This window comes from Fulmarus glacialis, unplaced genomic scaffold (genome assembly GCF_000690835.1).
Source record: "Fulmarus glacialis isolate BGI_N327 unplaced genomic scaffold, ASM69083v1 scaffold23769, whole genome shotgun sequence".
Taxonomy (NCBI): domain Eukaryota; kingdom Metazoa; phylum Chordata; class Aves; order Procellariiformes; family Procellariidae; genus Fulmarus; species Fulmarus glacialis.
Window position 1 is genome coordinate 5,656 of NW_009234215.1, and position 17,271 is coordinate 22,926.

General features: G+C 55.6%; 1 protein-coding gene across 1 annotated transcript in view; it reads left to right on the forward strand.

Moving 5' to 3' along the window:
* The window catches only part of LOC104082462 (plasma membrane calcium-transporting ATPase 1-like), a gene marked incomplete at its 5' end in the record, with an annotated part of 21,980 nt that extends 5,650 nt beyond the window's left edge, over positions 1 to 16,330 (forward strand). The window contains 16 exons of the mRNA XM_009585593.1: positions 425 to 586; positions 708 to 922; positions 1,014 to 1,256; positions 1,377 to 1,595; positions 1,627 to 1,652; positions 1,974 to 2,208; positions 3,385 to 3,564; positions 3,817 to 3,904; positions 4,047 to 4,153; positions 5,777 to 5,968; positions 6,078 to 6,291; positions 6,753 to 6,964; positions 7,337 to 7,444; positions 7,820 to 8,002; positions 10,383 to 10,499; positions 16,025 to 16,330. Of these exons, the coding sequence (XP_009583888.1) occupies positions 425 to 586; positions 708 to 922; positions 1,014 to 1,256; positions 1,377 to 1,595; positions 1,627 to 1,652; positions 1,974 to 2,208; positions 3,385 to 3,564; positions 3,817 to 3,904; positions 4,047 to 4,153; positions 5,777 to 5,968; positions 6,078 to 6,291; positions 6,753 to 6,964; positions 7,337 to 7,444; positions 7,820 to 8,002; positions 10,383 to 10,499; positions 16,025 to 16,330 (2,807 nt within the window). The remainder of the gene's footprint in view (positions 1 to 424; positions 587 to 707; positions 923 to 1,013; positions 1,257 to 1,376; positions 1,596 to 1,626; positions 1,653 to 1,973; positions 2,209 to 3,384; positions 3,565 to 3,816; positions 3,905 to 4,046; positions 4,154 to 5,776; positions 5,969 to 6,077; positions 6,292 to 6,752; positions 6,965 to 7,336; positions 7,445 to 7,819; positions 8,003 to 10,382; positions 10,500 to 16,024) is intronic.
* Positions 16,331 to 17,271: the final 941 nt, after the last annotated feature.

Sequence of the window (17,271 nt, forward strand, 5' to 3'; positions counted from 1 at the left end):
AGGGGATGGGGGGGGACCGGAGCCTCTCTGGGGTCAGCCCAAAGCACTCCCCATCTGCTGCAGGGTGTAAAGCAGCCCGCAGGCGAGGCTAGAAGAGACCTGCCTCCACCCCAAGGCCAGAGGGTTTCTTGCAGTGCTGGCTTAGAGGTGTGACCGGTGCAGGGGTCACATCGCCAGTGTCAGCTCTGAGGATCCTTTATCCATGGGGCTGGGGTGGACGGCAAAAAACTGCCCCGTAGAGAGGCAGCAGGGCCCCGGGACACGAGGTTTCCATGCGCTCGGATGCGTGTGTCGTCGGGATGCGTGTGGTTCTTGTTCTGGGTTTTCTTTCTCTCCCACCACCATCTTTCTCAGTGGTGTCCTACAGGTTTTCCCGGTCTCTCTCCTATTCACACGTGGTGTCTTATTTTGCCCTGGGCTGTAGCTAAAACTCAGGATGGTGTGGCCTTAGAGATCCAGCCCCTGAAGAGCCAGGAAGGGGTGGAAAATGAGGAGAAGGAGAAGAAGAAGGTGAAAGTGCCCAAGAAGGAGAAGTCTGTGCTGCAAGGGAAGCTCACTCGTCTGGCAGTCCAGATCGGGAAGGCAGGTGAGTGGTGGTGGCCCTAAAAGAGCTGTCACCCCAGAGCTCTTGCTGGAAGTAGCACAGGGAGAAGGGGTTGTCCCCTTCCCCTGCGTCCCCTCACCTGCTGCTCTGCCTCTTCCCCCAGGGCTGATCATGTCGGCCATCACGGTCATCATCTTGGTGCTGTACTTCGTGATCGACACGTTTGGGGTGCAGGGGCGGCCCTGGCTGGCGGAGTGCACCCCCATTTACATCCAGTACTTTGTCAAGTTCTTCATCATCGGTGTCACCGTGTTGGTGGTGGCTGTGCCTGAAGGGCTCCCGCTGGCGGTCACCATCTCCCTGGCTTACTCTGTGAAGGTGAGACCACGATGCAGCAGGGTTGCTGGGGGCATGATGGGGAAACTCACACTTTTGGTTCTGACCTTCGTGGTCATGGTGCCTGTTGCAGAAAATGATGAAGGACAACAACCTCGTGAGACACCTGGACGCCTGTGAGACCATGGGCAACGCCACCGCCATCTGCTCGGACAAGACGGGCACGCTCACCATGAACCGCATGACCGTGGTGCAGGCCTACTTGGGGGACACCCACTACCGCCAGATCCCCGACCCTGAAGCCATCCTGCCCAAGATCCTGGACCTCATAGTCAACGGTGTTGCCATCAACTCCGCCTACACGTCCAAGATCCTGGTGAGTTGGAGAACCACATCCTCCTGTCCTCTGGCCTTCCCCACCGTTAGCCATCCCTGCAGCTCCCATCCTGCCGTACCCAGGTTTGGCATTGCTTTTCCTTTCCTTTCTCCCCTCCAGCCACCTGAGAAGGAAGGGGGGCTACCTCGGCAAGTGGGGAACAAGACCGAGTGCGCCCTGCTGGGTTTTGTGCTGGACCTGAAGCAGGATTACCAGGCTGTGCGGAACGAAGTGCCAGAGGAGAAGCTCTACAAGGTCTACACCTTCAACTCAGTGCGCAAGTCCATGAGCACGGTGCTGAAGAACGGCAACGGCGGCTTCCGCATGTACAGCAAGGGCGCACGCGAGGACCTCCCGCATGTACAGCAAGGGAGCCTCCGAGATCATCCTCCGCAAGTAACCGTCCTCCCTCCCTACACCAGTCCTCTCCCTGTCCTGTGGGCTTTAGGCTCTCGATGCACTGGGAGCTGTTTTGGAGGGCTGTGGGGTGAAGGGTGCCCAGTCGCTGTGGAGCGGGGAGGTGACTATCGGGAGGTGCTGCCGTGCAAAGTGTTTGACTCTTAGGGTGGCTGTGGTGAAGCTGTAGGGAGCCATGGGTAAGGGGGATGCCCCCGTTTTGCAGATGGGGGAACCTGGGTGACAGGGGGAGCAGATCATTGAGCTGGCGGTGCGTGCCACCACCAGTCTCCCTCACCCTCCATCCCGGTCCTGTGTTAGGTGCACCAGGATCCTGGACAAGAACGGAGACCCTCGGATGTTCAAGGTGAAGGACCGGGATGAGATGGTGAAGAAGGTGATAGAGCCCATGGCCTGCCACGGACTGCGGACCATCTGCCTGGCCTTCCGTGACTTCTCTGCTGATGCGGAGCCGGACTGGGACAGCGAGAACGAGATCCTGTCTGACCTGACCTGCATCGCTGTGGTCGGGATAGAGGACCCTGTGCGGCCAGAGGTACCGAATCCCAGCTCTGCGCTGGCTGTCCTCCACCCCAGCCCCCTTCCTGGGGGCCAGGAGCCCCTTTTCCTGCTGCTCAGGACCACGAGCCCCTTGAGAAAGCACAAGCAACTCCTCTGCATCCATCCCTGAAGTGTCCCACGCTACCAGCTCCCTGCTGCCGGCATTTCTCTCCCATACCTGGACAAAATGACTGGTGGCAGGGTGTTTCCACCCAAACTTTCCCCCTAGCTGCTACCAGGGGTCTGTGCACAAGCCAGACTGGTTCCAGATGCAGTTGAAAGGTGCATGGAGACACCACGTAGGGGTGACAGCAGGGTGTTGGAGAGGGGCAGGGCTGATTTAGCTGGTTCCTCCCTTGCAGCTTGCTGCCCTGCCTCTGCCATGGGGGTGACAGGCAGGCAGCAGGGCTAATGCAATAAGCCCTCCAATACCTGCCTCTTGATTACATTTTGGAGCTTGCCCCTGCGCTCCTGCTTTGCTTGCATCTTTCCTGATTAGATGTTCAGGTATCTGGATCTGGGAATTGCATTACAGATGCCCTGTCTGCACCGGCTCTGGAGGCCGTTGATTCAATTTGCTAATTTCTCACTAAGATCTTCTTCCCCCACCGCTTCATAATAGATAAACCCATTAGTGCAGCAACGTGCAAGGGGGTGGACAAAATGCCCCCGTTGTGATGGATCACAGGGCCGTGCCTTGGTGCCCGGCACCGCGGCATGACGGGGAGGAGGCAGGGAGGTTGCCTTCCCCTTGGGGCAGGGGCTGGAAGATCTCGTGCTGCCTGTGCCGGAGGAGCTGCACCGGACACACAACGCGAGTCTGGCTGGAGCCGTGGCGAGGCTGCGGTGCAGGAGCAGGCGGCCGCGGCAGCAAGCAGGGGCAGGCATCCTCTCCGGTCCCTGGTGGCTTCCCCCTGCACCGCAGGGATAAACGGCTGAGCTGGTTCTGGGGGGCAGTTTTTGGTTCAGCATCTCGTCCCCAGCTCAGCACCGAGCTGAGCCGCCGGTGGATGCAGGTGGGCTGCTGGTCCGTGACCCCACCAGGGCCCTTTCCAGCTCCTTTTAGGGAGGATGGGAGAGGAGCTGTCTGGTTCCCGGGATACCTGGTGCCAAACCCAAGTGCTCTCTCCTGCCCTGCCTGTCCCCCCCCAACTCTATCCCCGTCCCCCAGGTGCCAGACGCCATCCTGAAGTGCCAGCGTGCAGGGATCACCGTCCGGATGGTGACGGGGGATAATATCAACACCGCCCGCGCCATCGCCACCAAGTGTGGCATCCTGCTGCCAGGGGAGGACTTCTTGTGCCTGGAGGGAAAGGAGTTCAACCGGCTCATCCGCAACGAGAAGGGCGAGGTGGGAGAGCAGCCCCTGGGTCCTGCTCTGCAGTGGGTGTGGGTGGCCTCTCCGACAATACCGCTGAGTTTTCCTCCTCTCCTTGGATAAACACAGCTGGTCCCTCCGCTTGCCGGGATCCTCAGCCAGCGCAGCCGCAGGGGTGTCGGTGTTTGGAGGCGAAGGCGCTGTCCTGGTTGGGGTTTGCTGTCCGGTGGGGCCGAAGGTTTCTGGGGGGTCCCTAACCTTTCTCACATGTGCCTTGTCCTGCAGGTGGAACAGGAGCAGCTGGATAAGATCTGGCCCAAGCTGCGTGTGCTGGCCCGCTCCTCCCCGACAGATAAGCACACGCTCGTGAAAGGTGAGTGCCTCCCAGCTCCCCCACTGCTGCCTCTCACCAAAGTGTCTCATTCTGCTCTTCCCCGGGTGCTTTTGCAGCATAATCTGTGCTGGGAGCCTGCCCTTGGGGCTTATTTTCTCTGAACTGCTTGTCCCCATTTCAGGAATTATCGACAGCACTGTTGGTGACCAGAGGCAGGTGGTGGCCGTGACCGGGGATGGGACCAACGATGGCCCAGCTTTGAAGAAAGCCGACGTTGGGTTTGCCATGGTACGGACGGGCGGTGGGTTTTCCCCAGGGGTGGCCTTCGCTCTGCAGGGTGAGAAACTAATGGCATGCTTGGTTATTCTCAACACTGAAATTATTTCTGGACTGGTGAAACTCTGCTCCAAATCTACAGGATGGCTTAAAAAGAAAAAAAGAAATCTTCTTTGGAGGTTTGATTTAATTCGCATGAACTTTATAGGACTCTTAGCAAAAGATTGAAGGGAAGCAATCCTCTGAGAGCCTGGCTTAGGGCTGGGCTCCTCTGTCCCACCCGGACAGACTGTGTCAAGCTGAAGGTGATGTGGTGCTTGCAAGAGCACGCAGAGCAGGTCCTGCCTGGCCCCGATTTCTGAGCTGTGGGGTCCGGCAATGCTGTGGCAGCCCAATAACTCAGCGTGACTTGGTTTATCCCTGCAGTTCTTCACCCAGGCTCTGAGCATGGTGCTGACACTGATTGGGGGAGTTTATTTATGGTGAAGAACTCTGATCTCCTGGTTTGCTGCTTTTCTTTGCCCTGTCTGAAAGAAGCAAGAAAATAAACCTGTCGGTTTTAACGGGTTTCCTGTGAATTGTTTAAGTTTAGGTACATGAGCAGGAGCCAGCTGCTACATGGAGTCTTATGAGCCCATGTAGGGAGCTTTGAGCAAATGAGAAATTTTTTGGGAGTGGGTGTTTTTATGAAGGTGTTAAAGATCCAAGTGCAATTCTGGAGCCTTTAGGATGAGTAGCAGAAGGTAGTCTGACCATACAGTGAGGCTTTCTGCCTCCACGTGCTCCCTGCCAGACCCTGGCCAGGCACTGGGCTTTGCTGGGGGCTAGGCACCGGGGCTGTACCCGCCTTGGGTCTCCAGAGAGCAGGGAACAAACCCCATGTGGGGTACCTTCAGCTGGTTTGTCCACCTTGCTCCGAAGCTCATGCCCTGCAACAGCCAGGGGGTCCCTATCTGAGGCGGGTCTTGCAAATCTCAAGAGAGTTTCTCCAGGAAAGCACCAGGGAACCTGCTCGTTAACGGCATTGCTTCGGTGCATTTAATTACTGCAAAGCGAGCGCCTCTGTGTGCCGGCGGTGAGAAACGCAGCGAGCCCAGAGCAAACTGTGTCCAGCTGAGATGCTGCAGGTGACTTTTGGGAGGCTGCGGGGCTGCCATCCACCTCGGACAGGGCAGAGGACACCAGGAAGGCGCTGGGGCTTCGGGCTGCTGAGCTCATTTTCTCATTTGGGGGTCCCAACCCTCGCTTGCAGCAGAGATGCCCAGCCAGGGATCCCCGTGTTCCCTGGCATAAGGAGGAACCAGCGCTTATAAGCTGTTTTCCAGCTTTGCTGTGCTCTGGCCCCTGTCTGGGGCACTCACAGGCTGTAAAGCTGCGCTGACTCAGAGCCCTGCTCCGGAGCCAAGCTGGTGTCTGTCCTTGAAGGCTTTGCTACTTTGGAGCCTCCTGTCTCTTGGGTGCGTTGGTGCAGCTGCAGCAGGACTCGCTGTCAAACGCAGGACTGGCACCGGCTCCTCTGGCTCCGGCAGATTTTTCTCTCGGGGCTGTTTCTGGAAAGAAAAGCGGAGCCGGGTGGACTGCGAGCGTGGAGCTCGCCCCGTGACTCACCCCATCGCTTTCTCCCTGGTCCTCAAGGGCATCGCAGGCACGGACGTGGCGAAGGAGGCTTCGGACATCATCCTGACGGATGACAACTTCACCAGCATCGTCAAGGCGGTGATGTGGGGACGCAACGTCTACGACAGCATCTCCAAGTTCCTGCAGTTCCAGCTGACCGTGAACATCGTGGCCGTCATCGTGGCCTTCACGGGCGCCTGCATCACGCAGGTACGGGGCCGCTGGGCTCGGCAGGAGGAGAGCAGGGGCTCCTGCAAAACGGGGAGTGAAGAGAGGGAGGTTTTGGTGGTGTGACATGTTCTCCCCGCTCTCTCTGCAGGACTCTCCCCTGAAGGCTGTCCAGATGCTGTGGGTGAACCTCATCATGGACACCTTCGCCTCCTTAGCCCTGGCCACAGAGCCCCCGTCCGAGTCCTTGCTGCTGCGCAAGCCGTACGGCCGCAACAAGCCGCTCATCTCCCGCACCATGATGAAGAACATCCTGGGGCACGCGGTGTACCAGCTAACTATCATTTTCACGCTGCTTTTTGCGGGTGAGCTGTGAGGCCCCAGGAAGTGGCGGGGTGGGAAGGAAAGGGGTAAAGTGCCAGCACTGCCTTGTGAGCCACCTTTCTTCACCAGTGTCGGGGACCCTTGTTCTCAGCTGTCACTCAGTGACCCCATGTTGGCCAGGACAGAGCTTATTTAATAATGGATGGGAAGCAGAGGGGTGTTAAGGGAGAGGATTTACATTGAGGGTGTGGGTCTGCTCAAGACCTTGCTGGATGCAGAGTCAGTTTTAGCCAGGGCAGCAGGTTTTCAACGTTTTTAAGGAAATAAGGGTTGAGTGGGACTAGCACGGGGGACTCCAGCTGGGTCAAGGGATCTTCAGCAAAAGCCTGGGATCCTAATTCCGCCTCCACCAGCGCAGAGCAGAAGTAAGAAGCAGGATCTCATCTTCTCCTCTCTTCCCTGTCCTTCCCCATCCCCTCCCCAAAACCTCTTGTCTGCTTAGGGGAGAAGTTTTTTGACATCGACAGTGGCCGAAACGCCCCGCTCCACTCCCCACCCACCGAGCACTACACCATTGTCTTCAACACCTTTGTCATGATGCAGTTGTTCAATGAGATCAATGCGCGCAAGATCCACGGGGAGAGGAACGTCTTCGAGTCCATCTACCGCAACCCCATCTTCTGCACAGTGGTGCTGGGGACGTTTGCAGCTCAGGTGAGGCTGTGGGAATAAGATGGTGGGGCTGGGGGGGGACCGTGATGCAGGCAGGACCTGTGTCTGCTGCAGTCACTGCTCACAGCTCTGTCCTGTCCGCTTATTCTTCTCCACCAGCTTCTTGGTGACACTAAAACTGAATATTGGGGTCTAGAGTGTGTTGCGAGACGCCAGGAGACGCCAGGGCCGGCCAGCCAGCGTGCCTCTGGTGTCCTGTAAAGTTACTAGCCTAGATGTGAGGTCCTTGCTCCTCTCATGATCCCAGGGAGAGGGGGAAAGATGTGTGGCCATAGGGGACCTTTTCATCCCATGGCTGTGCCACGCAGCCCTTGGAGCTCCCCGGTGTGTGACTTGTTCTCTCCTGTGCTGTAGATCATCATTGTGGAGTTTGGTGGGAAGCCGTTCAGCTGCTCTGGGCTCACCCTGAGCCAGTGGTTCTGGTGTATTTTTATCGGAGTGGGAGAGCTCCTCTGGGGCCAGGTAAGAGCCAGTCTGAAAAACATACCACGTGCCTCCATGCCACGGCTCGCAGCCCAGCCTACCTCTCCCTTCCTGCTGCCTTGCTGCCCTTGTTCTCCCCAGTATTTATTCAAGGCAGCTTTGGAAGGGGGTGATGCTCCATCCCAATACTACACCAGCAGTGAGGCGAGGAGGTTGCTAATCTATTCCTCGTTCCCACCCTGTTTGCAGTGGGGCACTTCCAGCGGTGGCATGTCTCAGCTGCATCCTGGCATCTCTCAGCTGAGTCCTGGCAGCTCGCTGCAGGAACGCTCCCGCTTGGTCAAGGCTGGCGGTGGGCTCCATGCTGCCACAGCCCACAGGCTAAGGAACTGCTCTCTCCCTGCCTCTCCCCAGCTGATCTGCACTGTCCCAACCAGCCACCTGAAGTTCCTGAAGGAAGCTGGGCATGGCATCACCAAGGAGGAGATCCCAGAGGAGGAGCTGCCTGAAGATGTGGATGAGATTGACCACGCTGAAATGGAGCTGCGGCGCGGGCAGATCCTGTGGTTCAGGGGTCTCAACAGGATACAGACACAGGTACTGTGGGGCAGCGGGTACTGTGGGGCTCTTCCTTCTCTCTCTCTTTCTTTCTCTTTCTTTCTCTCCAGGGGCTCTGTCTGGAAAGAGGCAACGGCTGCTGCTCGGAGGATGCCATCGCCTCCTGGGCTAGACCTCTCCCACCGCCTGTGCCTTTCTGGGTCTGCCCTGGTTGGGGAACCAGGACAGCCTGGCTTTCGGGGACAGCTCAGGGCGGGGGGGGAGGCACCGGTCTGTTCTGATGCAGAGCATGGCATCCTGCAGTTCGAGGCCAGGCTGGTCTGCAGGAGGCTGGATGAGCTGCTGATGGGCACCTCTTGGGCAGAGGAGGGGGCTCAGAAGCTGCAGGGGGCCATGGAGCCACCCGAGCTCTTACCAAGTTGTGCAGTGGGTCAGCATTGAAGCTGCTCTCGGTCACTGCTGGGACGCTGCTCCCAGAGGGGAACATGCCCAGGAGGGATCTGCCGGCACGAGACCCTCTCCGGTCTCACTCCTCTGCTGCTCTCTGTCCTTCCCAATGGCCCTTTGGCCAAGGACTCTTGCCACCCCTCCCTGCCAGCTCTCCAGGCTCCTTGCCTGGAGCTCTAGGCCCTGCAGCACAGAAGGGGAGAAGAATCTATCTGTTAATACGGTTTTTGCATCAGGTGTTTCTCCCTGACTCAGTTTTTCCTGAAAGGGTGTTTTTTCCCCCGGACTGCTGGCTGGGCAGGGCAGGGCAGGGAGAGCTCCCTGCAGCGAGGTCGCTGCCCCTTGTCTTTCCTTGAGGCCTGGGCAGAGCTGCCCCATGGAGGAAAGCTGTAGGCCCCCAGTGGTCCCTGGCATTCAGGGCTGCTCTGTTGTCCTTCGTTCCTTTTCCTCTGGCCCTCCAACTAATGGAGATAACCAAAATGGCCCAGACACAGGGACTGGAGTGAGCACAGCAGCTGTGTTGTGCCATGTTAACTTTGCTTCTCCTCTGTGAGATGTTGTCTTGCTGGTTTCAAGGTGAGGTTCAGCCTTGATCCCTGCCCGTTGTGAGCGGTGAGGGGTGGCCGGGCTCTTCTGGGGGCCCAAGGCGGCGCTGGTCGCTGGTGCTGCAGGGCGCTGAGCTGCTGGCTCAGTCTGGCTTATTCACATGAAAGATGTGCTGGGAGCACTGGGCTGTTTCAGAAGCGGACCAGATGTGTTGGAGGCCTGGTAGGCATGAACGGCTGCAGTACCAGCGGCCAGGCATGCCGCTGGGGCCGAGCCCGGAGCCTCCGAGGTATCTCCCTGCAGCTATGGTGGACCTGGGCTGAAACGAGCTCTTGGCCTTGCAACATGAAAAACGCTCCTGGACGTTGGCACATCCTGGAGCCTCTTTAGGGACTACTTTCCTGGCTGTGGTGCCCTGCACGTTGAGCCGAGCAGCTGGCAGGTCCAACACGAGGGCTTCTGTCCCGAGTCAGCACGTCTTAAGTGAGAGCACAGGGCTCTTCCCTGCGGGCCAGCCTGGTGCGCTGGGGAAAAGAGGGTCCCTCCACGGAGGGAGATCAAACTGCAGTGTGTAAAATACCTTCAGGGTGAACTAGAGCTGCACGTGGGTCTGGAGGATGTGTTCCTTCCCCAGGCGCCAAGGCGGGCGAGCTGGGGCGGCGCAGGGCTGTGTGCTCTGCCAGCGGGCTGGCTGGCACAGGGCTGGGGACAGTAAAGCTGCAAAGTGTCTGGGAGGCCACGGTGGCATCCAGATGCTGCTCGGTCCCTCCAGCTTTGGTGTGCATCCAGAGAGCAACTGTAGCCCACCACCAAGGGTGCTTCCTTGCTGCATCCCTGCCTGCCCCTACCAGCTCTGCTTCTGAGCCCCGTGCCGAGCCGTGAGCCTGGGAGAGAGGCTGAAACATCTTCCAGCACGGCCGGCTGCCATGGGAGCTGCGGGCATGTGGTGTGTCCCAGGATTCGGCCCCCCAGCTTTACATCCCATGGGGCTGAGGGACTAGAAACCCTTTCCCAGTGCAGTTTTCTGGACCACCGGCTTCCAGCTCGCACCTCTGCCCACCCTCTCTCTTTCTCTGCTCCTCCTGCAGATTGTCGGGATAACCCAAGGTGTTTCCTCTGTCGCTCCCTCCCACCGCGGTCTCTTTCTTGGTGGTGGGATAAACCCTGTCCCTCTCGCACCTGCGAGAGCAGGGCAGAGGCTGGAAGCCTACCTCTCCTCTGCTCCCAGAAACACCAGCTGAACCCGGTGCGGGTGTACGGGAGCGCGGGGTGGGGGGCCTCTCTCCTCCCTCCTCCCCACCTCTCCGTCCTCCTTCTTCCTTCTTGTCCGTGTGTGTCTGCCCAACATCCCTGCTCCCCTCCATCCCCAACCCCTCTCCCTGTCTCTGGCCGGGGCGACGCTATCTCACTCTCTGGTTCTTTGCAGATGGACGTAGTTTACACATTCCAGACCGGCGCCTCCTCTTTGCAGGGAGCCCTCAGGAGACAGCCTTCCATCGTGAGCCAGCACCACGATGTAAAAAATGTTTCTAGCCCAACCCATGTAGCTCTTTCCTCCGTCAATTCCACTCCCACCACTTCTGCTGTTGCTGCTGCTGCTGCATCTCCTCCTGCGGGCAGTGAGTGATAGTCTATTACAATGCATGACTTCTAATAACCACAGAGAGCACCTGCACCAACCTAACCCAGCCTGTTCTCTCTCTCTCTAAACCTTGACTCGCACACTGATTTCCAAATGAAGGATGGGGCGGGAGAGTGTTTAAAAAAAAAAAAAATAGGTTTTATGCTGTTGCATCTTTAACAAGTTCACGATACTTTCTCGTCCTTCCCCCCCATTCCTTGTTGCTTCCTCTGTTTTTACCTCTTCTCCTCCTTTGCAGGACTGACGTATGAGTCCACCCTCCTGAGGGGTGCAAAAATTGGCAGTTCTTGTTAAAAGAACCTTGTGTTCATGAGCAACTAAAAGCATTGCTGTGAAAAGGGCACGCTGCGCCCAAAAGCTGCCGTTTCTTTCCGATGCGGCTCTGCCCAGCCCCAGGATGCCCCAGAAGGGCAGGGATGGGCAGAGAGGCGTTGCTTTACCGAAGCTGTAAATCTGTTTGGAGACAGAGTGGCCTCTCGGACCTTTCCACAGCAGTTAGTGTGCTACCAGGGGTCAGCTGAGCCGTGGTAACAGGCTGCCTGCATGCTCTCTGCCTCTTGCACACGTGTGAGAAGGGGTGTTTGCTCCCGCCTTGGCTGGGGCGGTGCATGAGAGCAGCCGGTTACCGTGGCTCAGCTGGCCGGTGGTGACGCATCGGAGCTGCTCGGAGCCGCTCACCTGCAGCTCAGCCCGTTGTTTCAGAGCTGGCTTGTAAGCAAGCAGCCTCCCCTGTCCCGCCTGTGAACTTGCATGCCATGCGAGACAGAGCTGAGCAAGCCTGCGCACGTAAGCGTGCCCTTTGCTGCCCTGGAGCTCTGCGGGGACAGCATAGGGCTCCGCTAGTCCCCTGTCATTGCTGCCCCATTGCAGCGGCTCATCGGTGTCCGGCTTGTTCTGCACACGCTGGTTCTCAGTGTATGCAGAGACATGCGACTCTGCATGCAAACGGAGATGGAAAACATGGCCCTGCTGACCATCAGCGGCAAACTTGGATCCTGGATCTAGCTGTGGGTTTCCAGACTGCACCTCTCTGGTGCAGTCCCCCTCTCCGTGTTCATTGTGAGCTGCGTGTACGGGCTTGTGAGCACGTGAGCCTGAATTCTCTCTGCAGGGCTGTGCCAGGCTATGAGTAGGTAGTGTATCTTTCCCGGATAATTGGCTTTTTTATTGCACAGTCATTTTCTGTGTTCTCCTCTTATTAAAGAAATACCCTTGGTGACTTTTTGAATAGCTTTCAGTCTCCATGGTTTATGCACTGTGGGAGAGAAGAGAGAATTTCTGATAATTTTGTTTTCTCTCTATTTAGCCGACACTGATGCTTGAATTTTATTTTGTTTAACCCCAGTGTTTCTGAAGCAGCGCAGTTGCCTTCTGTTCCTGACTGCATCTGTGCACCACCAAGACTTTCTAATCAGACAAAAACCCGCTTAGAGGGGTCTCAGGGTAGTGGGCTTGGGTGGACAAGACCAAAATGCAGGGGTTTTTGCAGTCTGTGGATTAATGTTCTCCCTGATTTGCAGCAAGGAAATAGATAACTTGGATAGCTTGTGCCCTTCCAGGCAGCAAACAACTTTACCAGAAGCTAACCCAGGTCGCTAAGTCTTCCCTCTGTTTTCTGCCTAGACTTCTCTCTTATTTCCCTCTGCCGCTTCCCTTCCCTCTCTCTCAAAGCTCCACTTCCCTCCATACAGATTAATGGTGTCCCTCTGTCTTCCACTGCACTTCTGTGGGATGAGTTCTCCAGGGCTGGACCTCGGCAGCCCCGCCTGCTGTGCCCCTGTTGGGGTGATGGAGGAGAGGGAGGTCTCAGGAATGACCCTCAGGACATGGTTTGCAGAGCTGAGCTGGTGTCCCTTGGGGGTTTTGCCCTGGTTTGAGGGAGCTGAGCAAAGCAAGCCCGGGGTCAGCAGTGGAGCTGATGCTGGCTTCATGCAGAAGATGTAATTTCCATCTCCATGTGAGCAGTGGGGTTTGCCCAGCACATTGCAGTGCTGCAGTGATGATGTGAAATGAGAATAAATTCCAAGCTTGGCGGTTATGCAGGTTGCGAAGGTTTCAGGTGGAGAGGAGACATAAGCCTGACCGTGGGCAGGGAGGGCGGTGGGCTTTCAACTTGTTTGGGGAGGATTTCATTTTTGTTTGCACTGCCTGGCTCATTCAAAACACATTTCCTTGCTGTTAAGTTCCTTTGACAAGGGAACAGCTGAATTAATTTCACAGCAGTTATTGCTGACAGAGATGGTTAAATCAAAGTAAGAATATCTGAGGAAAGCTGCAGCAGAAGTTTATTGGTGGAGCTGAAGGCAGTGATGTGGTAGATAGGGTCTGGACTCACCAATGCTTGAGGTACTGGGGCAGGGAGGGGTTCTGTGAAGCTACTGCTACCTCTGAGCTTTTACTAGACTGACCACCTAGTTGCTTTGACAGTCACCTAGGCTCTCGTTAGCTTGTTTGTGTTGGTTATACTTGGTTTAGTTGGTTTTGCACACTGCATTTCAGGGGTCAGTGCTTTTGTCAGTGCTTGCAGTTGCTGTTCTCAAGATGTTGATGATGTGACAGATTATCAGTCTTGGTAGAAGGTGGTCTCCCTTGTCCTGTGCCTTCACGCTAAACACTGAATTTATCCAGGATCTTACTGTGGTCGTTAGTGCAGCAAACACAGCTCTGAATTTCTGTTCCCAGCTACATAAACTTTCAATTTTTGCAGGCCAGCTGGTGCTCCAGCATCATGGGGGGTACCTGGCCCACGCTCATCTCCTCATGAGTGTCTGTCATCCAGCTCGTGTGTGCGTGCCGGTCCGTGTGTGTGTGCAAGAGCTGGCTTGTTTGTTTCTAGCCGGGATGTGCTGAGCCTGAGCTGGGGGATGCCACATTGCTGCCCCATGTGGTGCAGCACCATCTTTCTGAGCCAGATGGAGAGTGGACTCAGAAGGGCATCCCTCGTGAGAGGGGAACCCTGGAACATCTTGCAGGTAAAATCTCCAGGGTTCCAGGCACAAGACTCTTCTTTGAGTAACTTCTCTGGTCTGGTTTTGTGAGTGCTGTTTGTGCTGAGACCAAAGATCCCTAGGAAGCTCTCGCTGGCTGTGCTGGTTGGTGACTTCCCTCCTAGCCTGTCCCAGACCAAGGTGGACAGTTTAACCCGGCTCATCTCACCAGGAAGAGGGGTGTCGTCTCTGTTCACCCACCAGATCTACAGCCCATTTGCGAAGAAGTGGCAGAAGACACATGTATCTTTATTTGCCTCATCAGCTTGCAAGGGGATATCTGAATCATTCTCCCTCCAGCAGCTCTGCACACTCTCCACTTCCTCGGCCAGCAGCTGGGTGACGGGGAGGCTCTCCAGAGCGTAGCATGGGGATGCTGTGGAGGAGCACCCCTTTTGTGGGATCTGTGGCTCTCCTCCCTTTTGTGCCCCAGCTTCAGTCCGCAGTGACACCATGAGAGCAGGCAGGGGACACGGGTAGGGACTGGGTTCCTTGGGTGTTGGGAGCAGGTGAAGGTAGCTCGTGAGTAGCATGCTGCTTCCATGGGGCAGGAGACGGAGCGGGACAACTGGCACTGCTACGAGGAGGTGTTACCGACTTCCCTGCTGCTGAACAAAGTCTTAGAGTGGTCTGGGGGCAGTTACTTCCGAGAGGAGGAGTTGAGGAGATCTCCTGGTCCCAGATGAATTCTGCTTAACAGAGCAAAGACTTCTATTGCTTCCGTAAAACACACGAGAGCTTGTGCAAGATGCTCGGTCCCTGCTGACAACTTTTGTCAGTAGCTTCCTCCTCTATAAAGGGAGGAGGCAGCCCAGTTCCTGGGTGACTGGGAGGGTGCCATGAGCCAGGAGGGTGCTGGTGTGACCTGCTGCGGCAGGATGGGGGACCTCTGGAGAGAGGCAACGTGCTGGCTCTGGCCTGAAAGAGTCAGCGAGGAGAGCATCAGTGTAAGACACAGTGGAGCAACCCGAGGGATGCTTTGGAGAGCACTGTGTGGTGGGTAGCTCTGGGCTTTGCAGTAAAAGGCAAAGCCATGTGTGTGATTTCACCAGGTCCTCTAAGGCTTGGGAGACCTTCAGCTACTCGGTTGGCTCTGCTTCAAAAGCCCACATATTGCATTGCTCTCCTTCAGTTTATGCCTTTTGACAACTTTCGAGTGATTACGGCCCTGAGTCATCCACAAGAGCTGGAGCGCTCTGCCGCACCCGAGGTGCACATGTTGGTTGTCTGACGTATGCCAGTGTCCGCAGGTTGCTGCCGTGCGGGCGCTGGGGCGAGTGTGACGACAGCACCGGGGTGGAGAGGTCTGCTGCAGCCCCACCACGCTGCCACCTCCTGCCCCTTTGTTTGCTGGATCTGACACTTGTCACCCATCTGACCGAACAACTGTGACTTGGCTGCAAGGGAGAGCAAGAGCTGGAAGGGTTCAAGGCTGGATTTCCAGAGGAACTGGAGGAAGCAGTGAATCTACTGCTAGCCACCATCTGGGCTTGTTTCCAGACCTCTCCCTTCCAGTGCAACGGAGGGAGCAGAGCCGTACCCTGGTTGTCCAAACTGGGCTCTGGATCTCCTGCTTGTAATGTGTTGAGCCTGGCTTTTGGCGGTGCTGACAGCCTGTGGGTTTCACAGGAGCGGTGCGTGGCCAGGCTTTCTAGCAAAGCTTGGGATTGTTTTTCGTGCAGAGCATCCAAAAGAATTAGCTGCCTTTGGAAACCACTGGGTCTTCTTCAGCATGTCGATGCGGGGAAGGATCCAGAGCTCCAGCCCGGGATCCAGGTGGCAGCCGTGTGGGGAAACTCGCACAGATCTGGCTTCCTTCTTGCATGTTTAGCTGGGTCCGGTTTTACCGGTCATGGCATCCACTTGGACCCACTGCTTCACATGGGCTTGAAAAGTTTGTGATGCTTTTTTAAAGCCCATTCCTTTCTATAGGTCTAAAAATGAAATAGAACAAACACACACATCGCTCCCACAGTAGAGTTTTTTGCCTTGAAGTGAACCCACTGTTTGTCTAACCCACCTCTTTTTTGAGTTGTAGTTCTGCTTTTTTGTCCTCGTTTACACACACAGATATGCGTGCGCACACATAATGACAACTAATGCATTTTGGCTTCCATTCATTCAAGTGATCTGGTTTTTTGAGTTTTTTTGTGTCTTTTCTTGCAGCTTCTGAAGTCGCCCCATAGTCGGTTGATTCCCCATCACACACCTAGTGCCTGAGTCTGATCCATGTTGGCCCTCCTAGTTCACCATAGATCTCTCATTTTGACTTAGCTGTCTGTTCAGTGGTGGTGACTGTTGTTGTTGTTGTTGTTGTTGTGCTTTTTGTTTATTGTGTCTTTGTTATGTTATTTTTACTTTCTCCTGGGAGCTCTGGCCTCTCGTAGCCTTTACTAACCCTTCTTTTGTTTATCCCCCACGCTCCTCGCCTCCCGGCAGATCAAAGTGGTGAATGCGTTCCGTAGCTCCTTGTACGAAGGCCTCGAGAAACCCGAATCCAGAAGCTCCATCCATAACTTCATGACTCACCCAGAGTTCATCCTGGAGGAAGATGAGCCTCGAACACCATTCCTTGACGGCGCTGAAGACGACCCCGAGACTGACGGACTCAAAAAGCGAGGTGGGGGTAGCCTGGGTGGATCTACATCCCTCAACAGAAATAACAATGCAGTGGACAGCGATCAAGCTGAGGTCACCGTCCCGGAGCCCGAAAGCCCCTTACACAGCTTGGAGACATCAGTTTGACCTTAGAACTTCGAACCCCACCTCCTCCTCCACCTTCGCCCCTCGCCCTGTGTGATATTGGCACCAGTAACTGATCACACACTGCGGTCACTTCGTGTCAAACTGCTCATACGTATATCATTTTGGTGTTTTGTTTTGGGGGTTTTTTGTTTTGTTTTTTGTTTTTTTTTTTTAAACCATTATTTAGCAGTGGGAACCAGAGTACCACGATGCTGAGTGTTGGGAGAGAGGCTAAACCAAAATTGTGCATCTCCACCCCTGATTTTCAGTGGTACTCGCCCATGTGAAGCAGCCAGGTTATTTCCTCTCCGAGAGTTGGGCTCCATGCGTCTGTAGGGGGTTTTCACTTTGAAAAATGCATGTTCAAAGAAAGTTCAAATTATTGTAGTCTTACATGCACGCTCTCAGCCTGAGGGCTGGGGTGCACTTGTGATTTTATTTTTTTTCCACTTGTGGTTTTTAGGGTTTTCTTCTAATCTTGGGGTTTGTTCTTTGCTTGTGGGATTTGCCCCCAGTAACTTCACAGTGGGAAGTGGGGGAGTTAGCACTCTAGTGCGAAAATTTAAAACTAAACAAAAAAAAAACCAACCCAGCCAGGGGGAAGGTGTTTACTCACAGGTTGATAGATACAGGGATGTACACCAGTCTTCCACCTTGAAAAATGGTACCTAGCCTTTACAGTTCCTCCTCTGTGTGTGCATACACACTTTTCTCTCTCTGTTTCCAAAGCAGTAATTGGTAGACAAGGAACGAAGGTGACTTGGCTGTAACCTTGATGGATGCAAAAGATTTTGATTTTTCTACAAAGCAAGGTGGAGGTGAACTGGCAGTGGAAGGGTGGTGAAGAAAAACCCCATGATTGTGAGAATGGGGCTCCTTCCTGGGGAATCTTAAGAGATGCATCTCTTCTGCTCTTGAACAGCTGTGAAACTTTTGGTGAG